The sequence below is a fragment of the Scomber scombrus genome, chromosome 16 (genome assembly GCF_963691925.1).
Source record: "Scomber scombrus chromosome 16, fScoSco1.1, whole genome shotgun sequence".
Classification (NCBI taxonomy): domain Eukaryota; kingdom Metazoa; phylum Chordata; class Actinopteri; order Scombriformes; family Scombridae; genus Scomber; species Scomber scombrus.
Genome location: NC_084985.1, coordinates 7,215,256 through 7,238,044, shown reverse-complemented (window position 1 = coordinate 7,238,044; position 22,789 = coordinate 7,215,256). Strand labels below are relative to the sequence as shown.

The following is a 22,789-nucleotide window of genomic DNA, read 5'->3' as shown; positions in this document are numbered from 1 at the left end:
CTCTGGAAAAAGCTGTTGTGTGGGCCTTGAGTTGAGAAGATAAAGTCTAGCCACTGTTTCAACACTAAATCAATAATAGAATTTCATGCTAAATTGAATCAACATTAACAACTACAAATAAATAAAGCAAAACTATACAAGTATCAAATATACAAATGTGTGAGTAGTGTGTGTGAGCAAGCTTATATTACAGACAAAAAAAAATCCATAATATGGGCCGATTTATCCTCTGTGCTTTAGGGGTGATGGGAAATTTGGGACTTTGAGGCTGGACTGGAGTGTCTTTGCTCACACTTCCACCCCCTGACAGTTTTTTGAAACACAGCCATAGGACAGGCTGTCGCTGATAGCTAGGCAGCTAGTGTCAACATTGGACCTTGGAGAGTCATTAGGGATAATGTGACGCTGCTGAGCGCCCGGGCCTCTGTTCCATAAAAACAGGTGGTCCCAGGGTCACCCCTCCCTTCCCTTCCTTTCACCTCCACTACTTAGCATACCTCATGCTTCTCTCCCTCCCCCCCTCTCCAGCTCCCTCTCCGCCATCATTCTCTCAGCATACAAGGGAAAGGTTATTTAGGCAATTGGTGGTGATTAGCTCTTGATTTGGCTCTCTCTGTTCGTTTGATCAGGCCTTGCCACGGAGGCAAAAGCCAGTGTGACTGAGGGCGCAGCTGTGGATCGGCCATGACCGAAATTGGGCGAGGAGAACCAGAAGGAGAGGGAGGGGTGAGAGGAGGCAGATGAGATGATGAGAGAGGGTTGAAAAAGGAGAAGAGGGGGAGCGAGTAGTTGGGGGGTGCAGGGACCTCCAGGGTCCCCGGCTTTTTTGGCAGTTTGAGTTATCAGGTTTTCCCTGCGGTTGACTGCTTTGGGGTGGTGGCAGCGGTGGGGGAGCGTACGGGTGGCCAGAACAAAACTCAAGAGAGACTCAGCAGCCAGATATTTCTCCGTTCTCTGTTTAGGAGCGACTGAGATTGACACTAAAATACATTTGGGCTGCTGGGATAGAAAATGTGAAATGCTTTGTCTCTGTTATTCCAGGTGTGAGGGAAAGAAAAGCATTACCTCTCTTTGTCCCTTTCAACCTTCCCATCCAACAACCTGCTTGCATCCTCTCCTGAATGGTGGATTACAAACAAGAAAAATGTGGGTGCTGTTTAATAAAAATTAAATAGTTGGAGAAACGGGTTAAACAGTCTGGTTTGCTCCAGGGTCTTTTGGGGTACGGCTTTGTTGGCTGGGTTAGACGTGCTGGCTGCACAGATCTTTGGATTGGATGGGGCAAGCGTTGGGCTTTGGGTTGGCTCAGTGCCTCAACCTGGCTGGTTAGGCCAAGGAATTTTTCTCACAGAAACAGCTGTTCTATCCCCATCCCATCCATCCATCCATCCATCCATCCACCCATCCACCCATCCATTCGTCCATCCATTCGTCCGCTCATGGCCAGGCAAGTAGGAAGGAAGGCCTTTCACTATCTGGGTGTTCAGCCAACAAATCCCCTCTCCAGTCCTTTGGCCTCTTCTCTACACCCATATATCAGGTTGACGGCTGCGGAGAACCCAACATCCAGCCAGTTGAATAAAACAAAGATTAAGCACCCTCTGAATTCATTTAATTACTCATTCAACAGCTCTCAGCATGTAACTCCAGCCGCTGTGAGAACTTTGTTGTTGTTCAGTCTTTACTTTTGCTCCCAGTGACCACAGGGAAGTTGAAGAAGTTGACCGGTTGTGAAAGAAATCTGGACTGCGGTAACTCAAATAATCACAAATTAATTTGCTGTTAACAGCATGTTTGTGTTTTCTGAAATCTAAAGCTTTATTTCAAGGGGGTGTAAGATTGATGGTGTTGGACAACGATCACAGCGATTAGGAAACAGAGTATGCAACCTAGCATCACCCGAAACAATGCCCGTAAACTACATTCCTGCTGCTGATCACATACATTATACATTATATGATTTATTTATTTTTTTTAAATTGAAACTACATTTTTTCTAAGCAAGAACTATGAACTTTATTGGGATAGGGGACCTGAAAGAGGGTTACTGATAATGCGGCAGGATCTTGGCAACAAAGAATTGGAGTTTATGAAGACAGGGTTACAACCACAGTAGAAGGCATTTATTTTTTGGCATCTTTTAGGTGGCCTCTAATCAGCAGCTACGATATGGCCTGTTGTCAAGAATGCTTCACATTGGCGGCAGCATGTTTGCTTTTGAGATAGTGGTGAACCAGGGTGGCAAGAGCTGCTGTTCAATGTGTGTGACACAACAATCCCAGGCCTGAGAATCAACTTTGACTCGTCGGGCTGCCAGCACTCACAAAGATCTGTGCAAGAGTACGCACACAGTCATGAGAGAGAAAGACAAGACCGTGATACTGATGAGGAAAAATTGCTTAGCCAGTTAATGTGACTGAAACATTGCATTTCCTAAAAATACCGTGCCACATTTAGCAAGCATTTATATTGAACAGAGAGTCTCGTTAGGAGAGCTGGTGGGGCTGAGTGCCAGGAGAGGAGGTGCTGGGTGCTGGAGGGAGGGAGGAGGGGGGATTGGGCATCTGGAAAAAAACCTGAGGGGGACCCTGGGTGATGCAGACTGCAGAACAGTTGCATGACCTTTTCTAGAATGCTGCCACCCGCCTGCCACTGAAACACGGTCTGGCTAATTAAAGTTTCAGTGGCATTGGATTTTCACTGGCACAGCACACCTCGGGCAACCTTGGGGGCTCTTAGACAGGCGATACACACAGAGGGAAGGATGGGAGATATAAGAAAAAAGAGAGACAGCGAGACGAGCAGCGGAAACCATTGAATAGGAGGACAACCACTAGAGGACGGCAAGGCAGATCCAAGCAATAACAGACAGAGTCAGTAGCTTTCCATAACATGCTGGAGAAGAGCTATATATTAGAATGCAAATCAACACTCACAAACATGCTCACTCCCAGGGTATTTTACATAAGCTTCAACATGATTTGCCCTTCCGAATAGTTATGCTAAAAAATATTCAAGATCATATGGAATTAGAAATGAAATTGAAACTGTCCTACTCTGTACAACTGAGTGAATGAGAGAGCTAAGCAAGGGATATGCAATGTCAAAATGCTGAGTGCTTTTCAAAATCTTATCGGGCGGCCTCTCAGGCTAAAAGAATTTTGATGGGTCAGTTTCAAGAATAAATGCATGACTTATGACATGGCTACTGGGAGCATTACCAAATATACTGGACAGCATGTTCCAGTCTCTGAAGGATCATTGAATAATTGGCTGCGTTTGACCAGGACATTTCTGGAAATATGGCCAAGAAAAGGTTATGCAACCAGACAGACTTGCTCATGGCCTGTATTTCACAATCTGCTGGCCTTGTCTCCATTAATGATCTTGACCCCCTTTTCACCATTTTAGACGTGAAAGGGCCTAATGGAGCCGAACAAAGCTGCTTGTGTCTGCGTGTGTGTGTGTGTGTGTATGTGTGTGTGTGCGATGGAGAGAGAGAGAGAGAGACAGAGACATAGAGAAAAAGAAAGCCCCTGTGACTGTGTGTTACAGCTTGATGAGGTCTTGGTCTGTGATTCCTGGGGGAGGTGGTCTAATCTAAGCTGTATTAGGTCTTATTGAGCAGGCAGGTGTGTGTGTGTGAGCGTGTGTGTGTGTGTGTGTGTGTGTGTGTGTGTGTGTGTGTGAGTGCGTGTGAGTGTTTTTTCTATCGAGAACATTTGGCAGAGCTTTATGAGTACCTTTGTGTGTGTCACTAAAATACACTCAGTTGGTAGCAGTTTAATGGGGTGTGCAGGGTATTGTACATGGACCTTTTTCATGCCTGTAATTTTCTTCTCTGAGATGAGCTTTTTAGCTTGATCAGTTTGGCATTTAGGAGCTTTATTACATTATACATGTACATACAGCAACGCTTGTCTGCCATGCTGCGGTGTCGTTTCCAAAGTAAAATATCCATATATACAGCATGAGTCACGTCGGCCCAGTACATGCAATATAATCTATTCAATTTAATTAAACGTATTTAACACAGCAGGTAGCCGGTGGACCAACGTATATACTGACATTTGATGTGATTGTTACTTGTAGCTTCATGTTTTGATTGCAACAGCGACCCAAAAAAATCCTCACTATTTCCAAACACAAATTCCATCTCGTCTAAATAGAACATCCTCTACACAGCTGGTTATTTAGTTAGTTACTGAAATATGATCTTGTCAGGCTTATCTTCCCATTCAGCTTGTTTGGACTGTTATAAAAGTTTATCCTTCTACATAAAACATCTTCATCATTTTCAACTGAAGATATTTGAGCCATTAAATGCTCCTAAAGATGATTAATTTAGTGCTTCCATGCATTAAGAATAGATTTGGCTTTTTGCCCATAATGATATATATGCTATTATTTACAATATAAACTGTCTGACAGTCAAGAAGTAGATAAAGTTATTTGTATCTAAAAGTTTACATTGACATGGGATAATCAGAATGGAAAGATAAACATGGAAACTTAAATTTTCCACATTAAATTCATCAAAGTTGCTGACATTTAAATAGGCTCTACTAACATTATGAGCTGGGGGATGGAGAAAGAAAAGTATGTAGAAGTATGTAGTGTATGTCATGTACTGGAAATTCCAGCAATTAGGCATGATCAAAGGAACCTCATAATGACACAAAAGAAAAAAAAGAAAAGATCAGGTTTCATAAGTGGTTTCATGTGGGAGTGTAACCTCTGTATTTAACTGGAATGGTTCCAAGTTAGAGATGGGAAGACTCACGACTCACAGCAGTGCAGCGGCATAAATGTTCACGATGCAAATGCCCTGTTTAAACATCTTTGCGTGGGTAAAACCCATTTATTTATGCATTTTATTGTATTTTATTTATATATAATTATTAGTAGAGGCCCTGTATCTTTATTATTTAGAAATATGACCAATTATTTGATATTTAGATTGATTACTCCTCTAAATAGCTTTGGAAGTATGTGCAAGCAAACTACAGCAAAGTGGTGTGCTGCCCAAACTTCCCAAAACTGCCCAAAGATTACTGTTCCACAAATTATTATTGATAATTAAGCTTTTACAATAATTGTTTGAGTAACAGAGAATATGCACAGAAACAAATATGTACATTAAAATTACATTTTGAAGTTAATGATTAGTTATGATTTGCTGTATGATTAAGGAATAAATAAAACGTTGCATCATATTGAATTTTATAGCATGATTCTTTTGCATCATGCAATGTGTTGAATTACATTGTGTCGGATTGCAGTGGTAGTTGCTTCATATGTATTTTTAATTTATCGGCTAGTTGGCAATGCATCAAGATGCTTATTGCATTAGCCTCAGTGATGGAGATGCACATCCCTATTCCCAGTACTTACGGTTGGCAGAGCTTGATGAGGTCCTGGTCGGTGGTCCCAGGTGGCAGGCCTCGGATATACAGGTTGGTCTTACTCAGCTGCTCCGCCCCTCCCTGGCTGCAGCTGTTGGTGCTGGGGCTGGGAGGAGCCATGGGATGAGGGGGTGGAGCATAGGGCTGCTGGGAAAAGAAGGGAGAGAAAAGACTTAGACAAAGACTAAGGTTATACAGTAAACAGTGGGTGGTGAGGTGTGGAAAAAAAACAAGAGCTAAAATGTTCATGACAGCCGAAGGCAATGTGCAGGAAGTAGGAAATATATATATTTTACAGAAACAGCAGACACAACCAGTTCAATGTCACCGCAATTATGAGAGCAGACATTTTAGAACAGCTGTGAGGCAGAGAGGCAATGAGATCAGGGTCACTACGAAATGAAAACACAGCAGTGGATATTAATGAATAAAATCTCAAGAAAACAAACATCTAACCTCAGTCTCAAATAATGAGAATACAGTGTGGGGGAAGCTTTTTCATGTGGAGAAAAAAGGTGTGCACAATGACAAAAAAAACAAACAAACTCAAAAAAGCTCTTCATGTGTGTTCATTCTGCATTTCATTAACCTTCTGATTGGCATTTGTTAATTATCTGGTTGACTGTGGAGTTATACAGTGTGTGAGTTATGATCCAAACCTTAAAATTCTCCTTCCCCCAATGTATATACGTTTTTACAGTATATAGTGGTAAATAAGATCTGAAGTTAAAGAAGATCTTTGTCAGAGTAAAGTCTTTTTTCTACATACAGGCCTGGAGACTAGTGTGCAAACTTTTCTACATTTTTAATTTAAGTGAACATTTCACTGAGGAGATTTTCTCAAATGAAGGATCATGAGGCTTCCAGCAGCTTATAACAGTTTTAAATGATCGCAACTTCCTGCTTACTATTCATACCCTAAAAACCAATTTCATTATACTGTAAAACAATTTACACCTCCAAGGGTGTGATATCTTGATGCAGTAATCCTCTCTAGACTATTTCATAAACACCTCAATGTGAACATCTTTTTTTATTTTTTTTATTTTTTTATTGTATAATCTCTATTTCAAATATGTAATCAAAATGTATAAAATAAGTCACTCCCTCCCAGTCTTTTTCTCCCACTCCTCCCCTGCTCTCCTCATGTGGCTGTTGTGCTGTTAGTGTAGATTTATGGTATAGGAGTCAGGGCCCCCTGCTCACAGCCCATTTATATCTCTATTGCAGGGACACTGCACATCGTGACAGAGAGAGAGAGAACCGGGGCCCTGTGGGCATGAGCGGAAAGAGAAACAGAGAGAGGGAGAAAAGCACTAGAAGAGAGCGAGCAAAGAGGGAAGAGAGGAGAGAGAAAGAGGCGATGCACACTGCAATAAAGTAAGTGAGTGATGGATGGAAGAGATGGAAGAAAAAAAATGGTAGGAGAGAGAGGGGAACATGACTAAATACCCCCACCAGCTCCAGTTAACCATGTTAACCCCTTATCCTCCCCAGAGAGAACCTCAGTACTTCATACCACGCTGTAAACACACACACACACACATACACACACACACAGTTAAACACGCACATAAACACACACACCATTAGCCCTCCATTCTACCCCACACGTTAGCAGTGGCTGCCGGAGCATGGCTGATTTGATGCGCTATTTTAAGCGTGTGTGCCATGCCAGCGTGTCGCCTCCCACTCCTCAGACAAAGAGCCGGGGTCCCTGGAGCGTGAAGAGGGAGCCACGTCCATCAATGGACGGCCAATTACCACGCTGAGCTAAGTGGAACTGATGGGCAGCCACTCGCTGTGCTGGACACACACACACACTGTACACACGTTAAGTTTTGCACGCAAACACACACACACACACACACTGTACACACGTTAAGTTTTGCACGCAAACACACACACACACACACACATACACACACTCACACACGTCTAGTGATAACAGAAATAACTTTTTCACATAGAGGCCAGCACAGCCATGTGCAGTGAACTCTACACACATCACCACCACAGCTTAAGCTTTTGGAGAAACTCCAAGTCGACTCTCGAGTATCTGAATTATCTATAAGTAAGGATGCAAGTCTATCTACCCAATACTGTAATTTGACTATTATTACATATCACATTTATTGCATGCTTGTACATCCTTAATCCTTCCTCTGCTAGTCTTCCTGAGGTTTCCTTGGAGTGTTTAGGGGGAGGTTTCCTCTCCTCATCCAAGCCAAGAGTCTAAAAATAGAGGCTGTCATATGTTGTATAAACTGTAGAGCAATTACAGGCACATTTGTGATTTGGGGCTATATTAATAAAGTGGACTTGATCATCCTGTTTCTGAACACTGACTGAAATTCCTGAATATTTGAACAGTTTTCCAAAGTATTAATAGTGTTTTTCACATAGCTGAGACCACTAAAGCCCTTAAAGGCCTAACAAACAAATATGGTTGTTATATGATCTTGCATGGCCCACTGTTGCTTTCTGACTTTTTATTGTTCTAGGGGTCAAACCTTCTGAGCTAAATCTTTTTGTTTCAAGTAAATCAATCAAGCCCAAGTCAAGAATCAAGTCCTCGGTTCTTGCATCTCAAGTCTATAGCTCTAATCACATGCAAACAAAAACACACAAATTCCACTTCAACCCACGCCTCTAGCATATCGTGCCTCATTCTTCTTTGGTAGCCTTGGCTGCAAATGCTACAATACAATACAAAAAACAAAAAAAGCAAAACTAGTCTCCAGTCATTCAGGTTTGCATGCTGTGGCAGTAGTATAGAGGACTCTTAATCATTTGAGTGCTCCATGGGAGTTACTTTCTCCCACTCAAATTCACTAGAACGTGCACAGCTGTAGTTCAAGCCTCTGACTGACTCCATGGCTTTCACCTTATGTTCCCCTCCCCTCCCCTCGCCTCTTTTTTTTTTCCTCCTCGTTCACTGTAGCTTAAATTATACACATAGCACTTAGCATACTGTGTGACACGTACAAATTCACCCACACAAACAAGAGACACTGCACAGAGTTGCTGTCAGCGCTGAAGGTTAATTGAAAGCCTCTCTCTCCTTCTCAGGCTTTCTTTCTTTGTTTTAGCCCTTCAGTAACTAATACGTCCCTCCTCCTCCTCCTCCTCCTCCTCCTCCTCCTCCCTGGGCTCCAAGCTTGGCTTGCATCCTGGGCTTTGGAATTCATGTGTCCCGCCCTATCGATTTGCTTTCATTTTTTAAGGTCAGAAGCTGAAATCTTACACAATGAGGCATGGAGGGTCAAAACCAGCCCATTAATATACTTACAGTGTTGGGCGAGGAGGAGCTCGAGGTTATCCAAGGGGAAAGAAAAAGGCCCGAAGAGTCCCCATGGATGAAGAATGGAATGGGTGCCGAAGGTCTCAGAGAGCGGCTGTTGGGTAGCCGGTGGGACGGGGTGAATGAGTTTAATGTCGAACTCTTAAGGATTAAATAGTCGAGATTTTCATTTTTTTCCCAGCAAACATGTGAAGGGAGTTTCCACTTTTGAGGAATGCAAAACCTCTAGGTATCTAAGGAAAATGGTCAAGAGCTGATAAGCAACCAGTTTTGTGGTGACACATCCAGTTTTTGAATAAAAACAGGCTGTATTATTGGATTTCGTCCAGCGTAGTGTTGTAGTTGTGTGTGTAGCGCATGTATGTACACGTGTTGGGGAATGTAAGTGAACTTGTACAAGCGTGGGATGGAAATTAACAACCACACAAGTTGCTGTTGCTTCATCACGCAAACACACACACACACACAAACACACATACACACATACACACCAAGAATATTTCCCCCTTTTTGTGTTAAATCAAATTCTTCCTTGGCTTCCTCTGGTCTCCCCACTGGAGGTTAATAACCGAGCTTGTCTCTCTTTCCGGATGGTTCCGTGACTGCTGTTTACCCTCACCCTGTCAGCCTGTTAGATCAGGCTCCTCAAATATATAATAAATATAGGCCTCATACGTCAGAATGATGAGGATTGAATACAGCACTTGACAACGGGTATTTCAGCTAGAGAGGGGAGGGAATGGGAGATAGAGGGAGAGGGCGGGGGAGATAAAGAAAAAAAAAATCAACATAGAAAGCGTTAAAAACAGATAGAGAGAGGAGAAAGAGAGTGCAGGAGAATAGCTGGTTATGACACTTCAAAAACCTCCAGGTGGTAAATGAGAAAAACCTCCATTCTCTCTCCTCCCTACCCAGCTGTGACATGCTGCTACAGAGGCTTACTGGGGATTTCAATTTGCCGCACTGTATTTTAGACGGGCAGAATGGTTTACACAGGCCCAATTTACTGAGCCAGCCGTGCAGGGGGGTTCACAGCCTTCGTGACATGCTAGGGAATGTTTATGAGTGTATTAAGTGAGGATGATAAATCTCGCGTACGTTACATAGGCTGGGGGGGATACAGCGCTGCACTGCATATTCACAAACCCACACATGGATAACACTTTTTTTTTTTTTGAACTTTATTTCTGTCACTGAGATTAATATGCACTTCTGAACAAGTTGTCCTATTTGCATGTTCATGTATTTACAGTACCACAATATATTCTTTATGTATTGTGTGTACTTAAGTGTGCAAAAAATAGATTATGATAGATGAGGGCTATATAAGAATAGTCTGGGTAAAAAAATAACTGACTACAATTGCAGTACACATCCAAATGTAAGCAGTGTTTCTTTGACAAGGACATCGCTGCAGAAACCAGCTAAATGGCATCAAGAAAGCTAATTTTCCAGTTTTTCAAATGATTATATTTTTGCAGAAGGTAGTAAGTTCTTCCTCTCAAGAATGTGGAAACACACTATACGTGTTCACAAGGTTTACCAAACACAGAGGAGGGTAGCCACAGTGGTAATTAGAATGAGAGCAGGGATGTGGCTTCCCTGCCTTTCTCCCATCCTCCCTGCACTCTGCAGGGCAGGGCTGTGACTGTGCACCAGCGTGGTAATTGGCCCTGATTTATAGGAGGCCAGAGCAGCCAGCGAGAGCTAGCTTAACACTGGCACAGGGCCAGACAAGGCCACGCTGTCAATATCAGACCGACCCAACCCGGCCCAAACCCCCCACGGCCAGGACACCACTACTCAAGATCAGCTGTCACTGTGCAGGGGGGCGCGCGTGTGTGTGTGAGTGCGTGTTCCCCCGCTCGGTGTGTTTGTGTTCGATGAGTCACTCGAGTCAGGCGTAGACACACAAAAACCTGCCACAAAAAATGACAAGCAGTCTCCTTAAATTGAAGAAAAAAGCCTCTCAGCTCATCCTCCATTAATTCATGCTGGCAAAGTCTCTGCAAAGACTCTTAAAGACAAGCATATTCCCAGAGGCATCCCTTCCAAACTGCCAGAACTAACAGCTAGCTCGGCGGTCGGCTGCATTCACAGCAGCCTCTAAGCGCGGGAGGAACACAAATCCCCCATCCATCCTGGATAGCTGCTTCCAAACCTTTAGCCCTTAAACATGTGTTTTGAGAACAGCGGCGGCATCTCAATGCCGAACGAAGAGGGAGGGACACCGAAAGACAGGCGAAAGAGAGCTATTGCCTGTCCTCCTTTTTGCCTCTTGTTTTCATGCCTCGCTCCTTCTCTTTTTGTGCGTGTCTGTTGAGGTAAACTCATAGCCAGAGGAGTGAATAGCAAATCATCCCCAACTCACCTGGGAATGCAACACAGCTGATTCTACAGCCAAATGTATCCTAATAGGGAAGACTGAGAGCTCGCTGTATGCGTGGGCATGGTGAGAGTGCAGGAGGAAAGAACAAGCATGAGAAGAAGAACAATGAGAGGTATGAAAGTGTTGAAGCCAAAACCTAAGAACAGTCAAAACAGGAGGAAAAAAGGAAATATAGCAGAAGAATGCATGAGAAAGAAAGAGAGTTAAGCAAATCATTTTGATGGTCTGATTGTCTCTGGGCTTACAGTCGCTTGCAGGCCTCCTTCCTCACTGCCCAACAAAAAGCTCAGGGATTTGTGATGCTTTTAAATCAGTATTGCCGTGGACAATGACGTAAGGGGCTAATTTTAAATATGCTGATTGGTACATCTACAGTTTCTCTCAAAGCAGGAGATGGAGCTCTTTCTCTGCTCCTGCTTCTCTCTTGCCTTTATTTATTGCCTGATATTGTTTTCTCATTCTCTAACTTCCTTTCTTATTCCTCTTTTCTTTTTTTTCCCTTTTCCCCTCACTGGCCCCCTTCCTCTCGCTTTTCCTTTGGAGCAGATAAGAGCGGGATGTTGTGTTCCATGTCAGGACCCATGTGTATGGATACACAGCCCCGGAGTTAAAATAGAGGCAATATCTTTCCCCGGGGGTGAGAGATAGGATGCATATATGTTATCTGACAGAGAGGACAAGAGCTATGGAGGTAAACAAGGGATGCTTTATGTAGCATCACTGCTTAAAAACACTGAGGAATCTGTTTTAGCTGTAAGGGGGTGACAAGACGGGGAAGTACTGCAGGTCTGAAATGAATCATTTCATAATTCATCAATAGGAAATGGTGCATTTCACTTAGAAAGTAATAGAACTTCTTTAATAATGAAGCTTCATTCTACTTAGCTATTATTCAAAGATAGTACAGTGCTGGAATAAGAATTAGATATACAGTGATTTTTGGAATGCACTTTCTTTCGCTGCTTCATTTATTTACACTTTGCAAGAAGTTAATTGGTACTCACTTCCTGAGAAGTACTGTGGGATCAATAATTAGTCACGAAGGCAAGTATACAATCTAAGAGTTTTTTTTTAATTTTTAATAAGGATTCACCTTCCTCTGCTTACAACAGGAAAGGGACATTTTAAGGACAGGGTGAAGGCAAAAAAGAAGGAGGTTGTCATATCATAATGATGAACTAATAATGAGAGAAGCTCATTGCAAAGTTTATTAGTCATCTGTCTTTTAAAGCTAAATAGAATTATTGCAACACATATGAAATATGGAGGAAGGGTGAATAGCAGTATAATGGTTGCATCTCACGGTTTGCCGGCGGAACTAAGCCAAAGACTATTCCCATGAGGCAAATCATTGGGTGACATATGATGAATATAACATAATAGCGGATGTATTTGACTAATCAAATAATCAAATAATAAATATTTTAAACGTTTAAATACTGTATTATGCATCAAACACTTTAAAATACAAGTTCAAGAAAGCACTTTTGACAGCAACTCTTCTAGTTCTAATTTTCACAGTAACAAACTATTCAAACAGTTCAAGAGTCCATTTCCTGCGTTTTCCTTACATCTAAAACTCTCAGTAAGCTCATCCATCACCTCAGATCCGTGTTTAGTGTCTGCATGGTGGGTAGCACCTGAAACAAACACCCATTTCCTTTCCTTTGGAAGATAAAGTGCATGTTGCATATACAGAACAGGTTGGTCATTGGGCCCGTACTAAATGTACATGAGCACACCGTAGCCTCCATGTTTATACCGGCCCTTTGGCAACCATAAACTTGGTTCTCTGCAGACACTAACAGTCAACCGGTGTTTAGGTGACATAACCGAGGATGAAGTGTGTTTGTGAAGAGCGATTATGACGGTTTGGCCGTGAGTTGCGATGACCGCCGCAGAGGGATCCGTAAAAAAAAGAAGAAAAAAAGAAAGAGCAGCGGGTGAGCCGTGGGCAGAGCCAAAGTGAAACTCAATGGACATAAATATTTGGGCTGATTTGTCATCATTATGGCCAGCTGGGTCTGTTTGCAAGCTAGCCAGTGTGGGAGTAGAGACTGCGGGATAGATGGAGCGGGAGAGTGGGAGGACAGAGACACTCATTTAAGGACAGAGCAAGCGAGGGAAAGACAGAGAAAGATAAAGAGTGTAGAAAAAAAGAAAGGAAGAGAACATTCTAAACTTTGGTTTCCAATTGGACACACATTGGGCACCCATTCTCTGAGAAATAAACCCACTGATAGACTGCAGTTATGGGCCATAAAATAACGGTAACAGATTGATCTCTGGATCACTAATTTAAACAAATCCTACAATTTTCAGCTGACAGGTCTGGCAAATGGGAAAGTTGAATTGCTCAATTAATCAGTCACTATAAAACAATGATATAAAACAGAAAAAGGGAGAAAATTCCCTTTATTTTAGATAGTGGAACCAGCAAATGTTCAGCATTTCTGGAAAAAATTCTGCTTTTTATAAAATAATTAGGTTTATAATTTCAGCTAATGTGGTCATTGTTTGAACTCGCTGCCAAGGCCAATTAAAGTTTATTTATTTCTAATTAAAAAAGACAACGAACAGGATACATGTCAATAACCGTGTTGTGTCCCATTACTACACTGAGCTTTGCCCTTGTATTTCAGTACATTTGAGTCTTTTGAACATTATCCTGCCAGATATGAGAAAGAAAGCAGCAGTCACAGTGAGAACAACCCCCCCCCCCCCCCCCCCCCCACACACACACACACACACACACAGTCACTCTCCGTCTCTAATTGGGCACATTCTTCAGGAGTCAGTTATGTTTTTCACAGGAAGTGGAAGCACAAACAGAGGACTGTGGAAGATGTGGAAAAGGGAGGAGAGAGCGGGTTAGGCTCTTTTCAGTGTGACCTGTCTCTTACTGAGACAAATGTCTACCAATCTAGTCACGCACATGGCCTGGCATCCTGCCCTGAAATGTTCTCACAGGCTGCACACAGGACCAAGAAAAAGAGAGAGGAAAAGAGTGAATGACAAACACACAACTGTGACTCTCTTTCCTCCTTTCTCTCTAAGTCGACTCTCGAATATACATCTGAAATGCTAGTTCCTGGCCTTTGTCTGGTGGTCCAAGAAAAAACATTTGTTGGCTGGCTTCCGCTGCTAAATGAGCAACTTTAGCTGACCAGTTGATAAGAGTTATTGCAGATATGTGGAGAACGCCAGAGGGTGAGAGAGGGACAGCAAGAGAGGGAGGGAGAGAAAGAGAGATAGGGGACAGATTGATCGAGAGTAAGCTTGAGCTGTCGCAGAATGCCATTCGTTACGCCGTTCTCCAGACAAACAAATTTACGTCTCCTCTTCCAGAAGGTCAACTGTGCTCAAATTCATAAATAAGGCCATAATTGGTGCAGGAGCGGCAAAGAGGCTCAAAGGTCCCCAACAGCCAAGCCCGTGAGTTACTGCCTGACACTAACCTCGGTTTGACAGCGTTGCAGCGGCTATATGTTAAAAGGTGCTATGTAATGTTTGCATAGTGATGATAACATTGCTTGTACAAATAGCAAAGTCATGCAGAGTATATTTTACAAACCTAAGACAAGTGCTCAGTACTATGACACACTAACACAAACAGCAGGAATATCACAGGTTGTACATCTCTACATGCTGTGTTTTGTGTATTAAGCAAAGGTTGAATTCCCACACACCACTGGCAGTTTATTACAGATGTAATGTTTTGATCAGTGACCTGTGTGAGGCATCAAATCCACAATATAAAAAACATCATCATCTTCATACTAAAGCTACAGGCTGCTACAACCAATTAAAAGAAGAGCCAAAACTAAAATTAATTTGAAGTTATATAAAATAATGATAAAATAAACAGTATCATATATTCTATATATATATATATATATATATATATATATATATATATAAAGGGTAGAACAGAAATGAAATATTTCATAAGTTCAAGTAGGGGAGAGAGGAGACAGATCAGGCAATAACCAGTCTAAGTCTCATATTCAAAGTGGAAATATCTTTATAACCTTAAAGAAAAATCATATGACAAACTTAAATAATTCATAAGTATATTATAAAGGCATGAAGGACAGAAACAATTGCTACTGAGGAAATGAAAAGTAGTCTAATACTAGGGCATTACTTCAATCTTCTATTTAAAAAATATATATCCGGTTTTCATATGTTGTTTGTCTCATTTTAAGAAAATAAATTGTCACAGGTGTTTGAGATGAAGCTTCCCCTTTGATTTGTGTTGCAGCATGTGGTTTTACCGCAGTATAAAGATGTTGTTGTATCATATTATGAATTTGATGCTTGTCGAAGGCCCATAACCGAGATGCATCTCTAATAAACTCTGTGCTGACAGTGAGCATCCTACCAGATGTGCATGTAGCTGGATATTTTTCTGCACTTTGTTGTGTGTATATGTGTGTATATGTGTGTATATGTCTTATATGTTGATGAGAGCCAGTGGAGAAATTCAGTTCTTCTTCACTTTTGATGCTTATAAATCTGTGATGCTGTACACACACAGAGGGGAAACACACGTATGCAAAGACACTATCATTTACGCACAGGTGGATCAACACACACACACACACACACACACACACATATATACATTATACAGTGGAAAAACAAACAGATAATCTAAAACAAAGCGGCACGGACACACCAAATGTGCAGGCAATATACTCATTAATAAAATCATAGAGATGAAAAAATAAACTCACTAAAATGCAGATAGGTAAAGAAATATGCACAGGAGAGAACACACATCCTCCTCACTTTGAATATTCAGTTTCTTTCACATGCAAAGTATGTATTTGCACTGAGTCTGGAATGTCACTTTTGGCCCCCAAGGAATATACTCACTGAAGCGTCTCTGGCAATTGCCAGACTAAATACTGGCACTAAACACCAGTCGCTGTTGTGGCAGGAAAGCTTGAGACAGCCATAACAAATCAGCTAGGGAATGGAGAACGGTCGGTTTGTGGTAGTTTATAGGGTTATTTTATGACGTACATCTGAAAAACATATCCAGGGATTTCACACAAGCCTCCTAACCAAACGGACTTTGTTCCCTCTTTTTACCCGAGCCAGAAAAACCAGGTGAACAAGCAGTAGCGGGAGGAAGGTGGTGATGTTGATGTAAAAACAACAGACCAGATTTGTAACATGTAATAATTCACTTTTGGCTTTGTGGCCCTTATTGCATTTTGATTACAGCTCAAATGTTTAGACTGTACAGACACACTGTAAGTTAAGTCAGGTGCAAAATAAATCCAGTTCCTTATATGACAAGTGGAGAAAAAAACCCATTATTTTGTGAAAAATAAAATGGCTTTGAAATGAAACATTATCCAGCCATTCTCTAATTGCGAGGCGAGCTGTAAATGAGATTTTGATGGATGTGAACTTCTGGATGAGTTTGGGAAAAGGTCGTTAAGCAGCAGGCAATCAAATCTGTAGTAAAAAAAACACACTCCTGCACTTTCTGCAAGGTTTCAGATGAATATCGTATCCAAATATTTGCACTATAAATGTTTCACTTTACCATAAAAATAAAAGCCTACATCAAGACTGAAAAACACTATATAGATAAAACAGGATTTGATATTTATAATCCATTCAAACGATCCAGTTAACTTGTAAAGTTAAGTTGCATTTTTAAGGCAGTTAAGAGATCACTGTTTCATAATGCATATTACATGAAGTACAACACTGATAAAGCCACTGCAAGTTGCAGGAGATGGCACGCAGGCATAAACTCTTCTGTGCTTGTTCTTGTTAGAAGCCAAGACATGTAGTCAATCACAGTGGTGCTAAAGATGCATTGAAGTTATATGGATATAGGCTATTTACAATTAACGTGCTACACTGTAACTCCATCATGTTGCTCATACTGTAAACTCTGGTATCATTAAAAAAAACTGTTTACCACTTTCTTTGTTTAAGGGCAATCGCCTGGTAATAAATATTCTGAATGTACACGTTGACGAGGACCGCCTGAATGCACCATAATTTTGGTCTCTGTGCAGCTACAGTGTGTCCTTCAAAGAATCCAACCTCTGCTCACATCTGACAAATGCATTCCTACCCGGAGGCATTTCGTTGTTTTGTCACTTTGTTATGGTCCTGGATGAGATCTAATTTGTCACAACATTATTTGCTACAAGTTTATCCTTTGAAGTGGGCTGAGTAGTGTACTTCAGGCACTGACTCATCACCTTTACTGAACAAATGCACGTTGTCAGAGCAGTAAATCACCGCCTAACTAACATATCCCCGTTCTGTGCACCATCACAGTCTAAGCACAGTATTTTGACAAAGGGATAAAAGACTCCTCCCAGCCTAACTAGCTTTTTTTGTCCATATATTTAAGTGTTTGATCACTAAACCAGTGTACTGCAGACCATCTGCCCCCTCCTCCATTTCTCTCTAACCCTCCATAACTGAATCCATCCCCTGCTAGTCCTCCATCCATCCTCTCTTCACCTTCTCCAATCCCTTCAGTCAGCTCTCATCTATCTCTAAATCCATTCCAATCCTCATCTGGCTGCTCGTCCTCCATTTCTCCTTCCTACACCTCCCCCCACTCCCCGCCTCCCCTCTCTTCTTTCTCTTCCGAGTCTCTCTCCTCCTTCTCTCCACCCCCTCTCTCCTCCCTGTCTAACAGCCATTGGGGAGTTTTCACATAGTGTTGAGCAGAGTTTAGTAGGCCAAAGAAGATGCCGTGCCAGATTCTGCACAGTGTGTTAAGCAACTATCCCCCTTGAAGGAATACCAGCATTACTCAACACAAAAACTCCTGTATCTGCCCGCCTCCTCTGGCCTGAACTCACAAACTGCTGTCACCAGTAGACGGAGAGGCTAAGCAGGGGATTGTTTTACTCCGGGTCAATGTGAGAACAATGCCGCATTGTAGCATCTCTGGAATCACCGCTTGCTATTCTGCCACTGTGCACCTGGATAAGTCATACCGAGAAAGACGTGTCAAGAAAAGTAAGGTTTACACATCAAAGAAGGATCTCAAATCTAAACCCCCACACACACACACACTTTTACTTTTTTTGATTTTTGTATTTTCAAAGTAGGCGCTTCCAGTATTTCTGTTGGTTTGGCATATTGGCATGACCACTGAGTTACTGACCCTTCAGAAGCGCCTCTTTGAGTGATTTAAAGGAAGAGAGTCAGCCTCTTCTTGGCAGACTATCCCGAGCTGTCAATCCCATGACTTACTGGAAACCAAAGGGGAATGATCTGTGCTTCCCAGCTCTCACAAGCAGAGTTCAATCAGTGCGGGTGTGGAGCTTTATCCAAAAGTGTCACAATCGCGTGATAAATAAAGTGAGCACTGTCGGGCAGCCAGCTAGAGCGAGAGATGTAAGGAGGGAGGGAGGAAGAGAGAAAGCAGAGAAAAGTTGAAAAAAAAAAAAAAAGAGGCAACAGAGAGAGAAAAGATGGATAGGGATGCAGACGTCTGCCAAAGGAGAAGAGGTGCGGTGTCGGAGTTGTCCGGACCTTGGTCGCGTGATTTATTCATGAGATAAGTCACCATGGCTGTGGAACAGGTGAGTGTAATGGTGTAATGTTTCCCCCTTGCCTGACTGCTTGCCTCAGTGACTCTGGCCCGCTGTGCTCTCGCCAGGCTGCTGGAAGAGTTTAATGCATGCAACACTTGGACACGGTAAGGGATCACAGCCAGTATAGATAAACACAGGCCATCTGGGTTCAAGCAGGTTAGAACAAACTCAACAGCGATACTATCAGTCTCTCTATATCTATAAAGGTAACTGAGGTTATTAATTCTTTCCATTTTCTGGTACATTGACAGCGAAGAAAGTCAAGGGTTACCATTCATTCATACATTTTTCTTTCTAGCTTCAAAGGGAATGTATGAGTAAGAAAGAGTGGATTTTTCACCACTCACCACTTCTTATGTACTATATCGATTTAAAAAGCTTCTCACGAGTCTAATTCAGCATCACAGCACAAGCTGAATGACCATAAATTTCAGACAAGATGTGCAATTGTCTCATATCAGCAATGCTGCAAGACACTTTATGAATCAAAGCTAGGGATTATGGTTCTTCGCTCTGACAATTGCTCGAGTGGTTTTATAAGGATCCCTTACCGAGATGCTCTCAGTCAAAACAACCTTCTGAAAAAGCAGAGCAGCAATAGCAATAAAAGCTTTTCCTCAACTTTTGCAAATTAAAGAGGCTATTTTGACTTTCTATTTTTCTGTCTTTCTTTTTTAAGATGTCACCCTCGAGTCTAATGCGCGCGCTTTGCAAGCAATTGGAAAATAGTTACTGGAACATAGAGCTTATACTCTGGAATCCCCTCTCAACTAATGAATCTGACAATAAGCTATTATTTCATTTCAATTTGAAATCTTGCATGACGAGAATGATCCCAGTCCATGTTTTTATTCATTACCAAAAAGACCCTTACAGATGTCCTTCAAGGTAAAATACAATTGAATCTCTACATTCTTTTCAGCGCTGTGTTTTTCCAGCCCGACATTATATTTTCATAAGCCGGGGCAAATTGTGAGGAGACATCAAAGATGAAAATCAGCGGTGGTCTGGCCTATTGTACTTGCTAAAAGGTTTCTAAACTATTTATTTACCCTCCAATGGAGACTTTTCATGAGATGATAGCAGTAGACTGTTATTGTTGTGTTGTGTGGCCATCCATTCTCCGGCTGAATGTGTGGGGCTGGGCTCTGAGCAGCGAACAGCGCCCGCTCCATTGTACCGCCGCACAGATTACCACATGAACAGGAAGCTCCTCAGCTCAGTCGTTCGCCAGCAGCAGACCACCTCTTAAATATCCAAGACAGGAGAGTCATTGTGGGGATGAATATGAAGGGGTCGGCCCACAACCACGGATGCTTCATTACCATAACAATGAACCTCATGCTGTTTTTTTATTTTTTTTATTTTAGACATCCAGCGGATGACAAGGAGGTGAGGCTTGCCACACACAGAAAGCACTTATCAGACCAGGCTGGCATTACTTCACTTTTGGTTAAGAAAGAATGTGCTGCAAAATGCATAATTAATCAGTTACAGGCTGCTTCACATCCCACCGGCGGCCCAACTTATCTAACTACAATCCCATCAGCCCAAAAGATCCTCTGCCAAGAATACTTTAAGACTCATCTCAAGGCTCATCGATCTGTTAATCTGTCTCAGCCACCAAAGTAGAAGTATGGTAAATGGCTCTGCTTCATACAGGTATCACAATAATCTTTCACGAAAGGATCCACATAGTTACAAATGTGTCCTTTGAAGGCACAGGTTGAGGCAATTAGAGCAAACATTAAGAAAAGCAGACAAAACAATAGACTGTCAATAGTTTGATGTTTAGTGTCTAGTGGAGGCTACAGCTGGATGGCAGGTGTAGAACAGGGATAAAGATAATGAGGCTGAGTCACGATTTGGAAAGGTAAACAACTCATGACTGACTGACAGGCAAGCTGCACTGTAGAGCTCCAACAGGCCCTTTCAGTTCACGTCTGGTCCCGGTTCTGGTTGACTTTCTCCAGACTTGTGTATTGCTCTTTTTCTTCTTCTTTTTTTTTTTGTTTGAGAAAATATAATGTGATTTGGGTGCAGCACAGAAAAACAGAAGGAGATACAGTCAAAGGAAAAAAGATGAAGCTCATGAAGACTCTGCGGCAGCTGTCTCTGACACTGAGGGGTCTGAAACTTCAAACTTCAGCACTTCTTAGTGAGTCTATTTTTGCACACAACAACTAAATTTAGCAAATGGATTTAGCCAAAACTTTGATTACTGACAGGTACGAGGCTTCTTTACCATCTATCCTTTGGCACAGAACCCACATCTCATACAAATGAACAGTCACCAGTGTATATTTAGCCCTTTAAGATTGTGTATTTGAATTGTTAATAATGAGCCTATTTGTTCTGAGTGGATAATTAAAAGTTAACAGTATGCTACTGGGATCTAACAGTGTAAATCTGTTTCTATAATATTTTGACTATTGCCTCATCCATCTACCACAAGAAAGCTTACAATAGAGTTCAAAAAGCCTCATTACATATTCACATCTTGTTGCATGTTTTTTCTTAACTGGTGAAATTGCTGGTTTGTCAAACCGCTTGGGAGAAACAGAATGTTTAAGAGAGAAAAAAAGACAAATGAAAAGGAGGAAGAAGACACACCGACGGACATTATTTCTGTGCAATTTCAGGACTAAAACCTGAGCTCAGTGTTATACCGTCATTATATACTGTATGTGCTTTTCCAGGGAGTTTCACTGATAAATGAGCAAAGCGATGCTCTTCTACGGGCATTAAACTATTTCTGCCCGGTGGTTTTTCAGAAACAAGGGAGCAACACAGAAGAAAACACTGAATCTAATGCCAGCTAAAGGGCACTTAAGCTATTCCAGTGACAAACAGGACCATGGCTAATGTATATTACCAAACGGAGATTGAACTAGCCATTTCTGAGTACAAGCGAGCAAGTAGGCAGTCAGGATATCTATTTAAAGACATCTGAGAGACCAGCATTCTCTTCTCGCCTCGTTCCCTGCAGCAAAACAATAAATAACTAAATCACAACACACTTAAAAGCCCCACCGTGCCACAATATCCACATATATCCCTCTCTCCACAGTCCCACTCCTCTCGTAACTGCTCTAAATTATTTCAATTCTGTGAGAGGGAGAAAAAAGTCATTCACATAAAGTAATCAGTCTTGGCTCACTCTTTCTCCCTGCGACAGACTTATTTGACAACTCTGCTACATTAAACAGCCCACTGGTGAAAAGAGAGGGGGAAAAAAAAATAAAAGGAATGCATCCAATTATTCATGCATAATGATAGCTCTGTTATCCAGTAAGGCAGGGGCTCCCACACAAAGCAGTTCCCCCTTCTCCGTCTAATACATCTTAAGTACTGACAATCGCCAGGAGTCACATTTGACAGGCACCTAATTTTGCAGCGTTCCCGTCATTCCTCACAAGTTACGGCCCATTGGCACCGTCTCAAAGACTTACAGTATTTATGATGAGGTGATGGTCCCAGGGAACATTAACTTGGTGTTCCCCAAAAAAAAGCAGGAGCATGAGCAGGCCTTGGCCGACACTATCGCGGGGTCACGTTTCAGGCACTAGAGCTGGCTGGAGCCCTCGATGGAGAGTTAACAAGCAGGATCCCCCCCCCCCCCCCCCCCCCCCCCCCCCCCCCAAAAAAAAAAAAAAAACCTGTGAAGGCCTTCTATATAGACATGAGCTCAAGGTTCAAAGGACCTCATTGCTTTACCTACTACCAGGCAATAAATTCTACAGCAGGAATGAATTGCGTTGACCTCGAGGGTAGCCCTTGTTGCAAGTTGCAATCTAATACCGTACATTATCCTATCTGTCTCTGCTACTCCTTTTCTGTTTTTTTTTACCCCCCGCCTCATACATGTGTGTTGTTGAATAAATGCTGCATTTATCCAATTTGTAGATTGAAAATAATTAAAATCACTGGAGCTTGGTGTTGTGGAGGTTCTTTTTACTTTAATTATAACAGTGTTGGCACAGCACACAGCACACAGCTTACGCTTTAACAAATGCAGCTGTGGTGCTCAGGTGGCTTGGCTCTCTCTCTATTGCCCTCCGTCACTGCTCCTAGTCGATGGGCTGCTCTTAATAATTCA

At 42.1% G+C, this 22,789-nt stretch overlaps 1 protein-coding gene across 2 annotated transcripts in view; it reads right to left on the bottom strand.

The window, feature by feature from the left end:
* rbms3 (RNA binding motif, single stranded interacting protein) overlaps positions 1-22,789 on the bottom strand; it is a 196,203-nt gene that overhangs the window by 152,106 nt on the left and 21,308 nt on the right. Inside the window, exon 2 of one of the 2 annotated variants that reach the window (XM_062435758.1) lies at positions 5,395-5,552. In XM_062435758.1, the coding sequence (XP_062291742.1) occupies positions 5,395-5,552 (158 nt within the window). The remainder of the gene's footprint in view (positions 1-5,394; positions 5,553-22,789) is intronic. The other variant, XM_062435759.1, reaches the window with a different exon arrangement.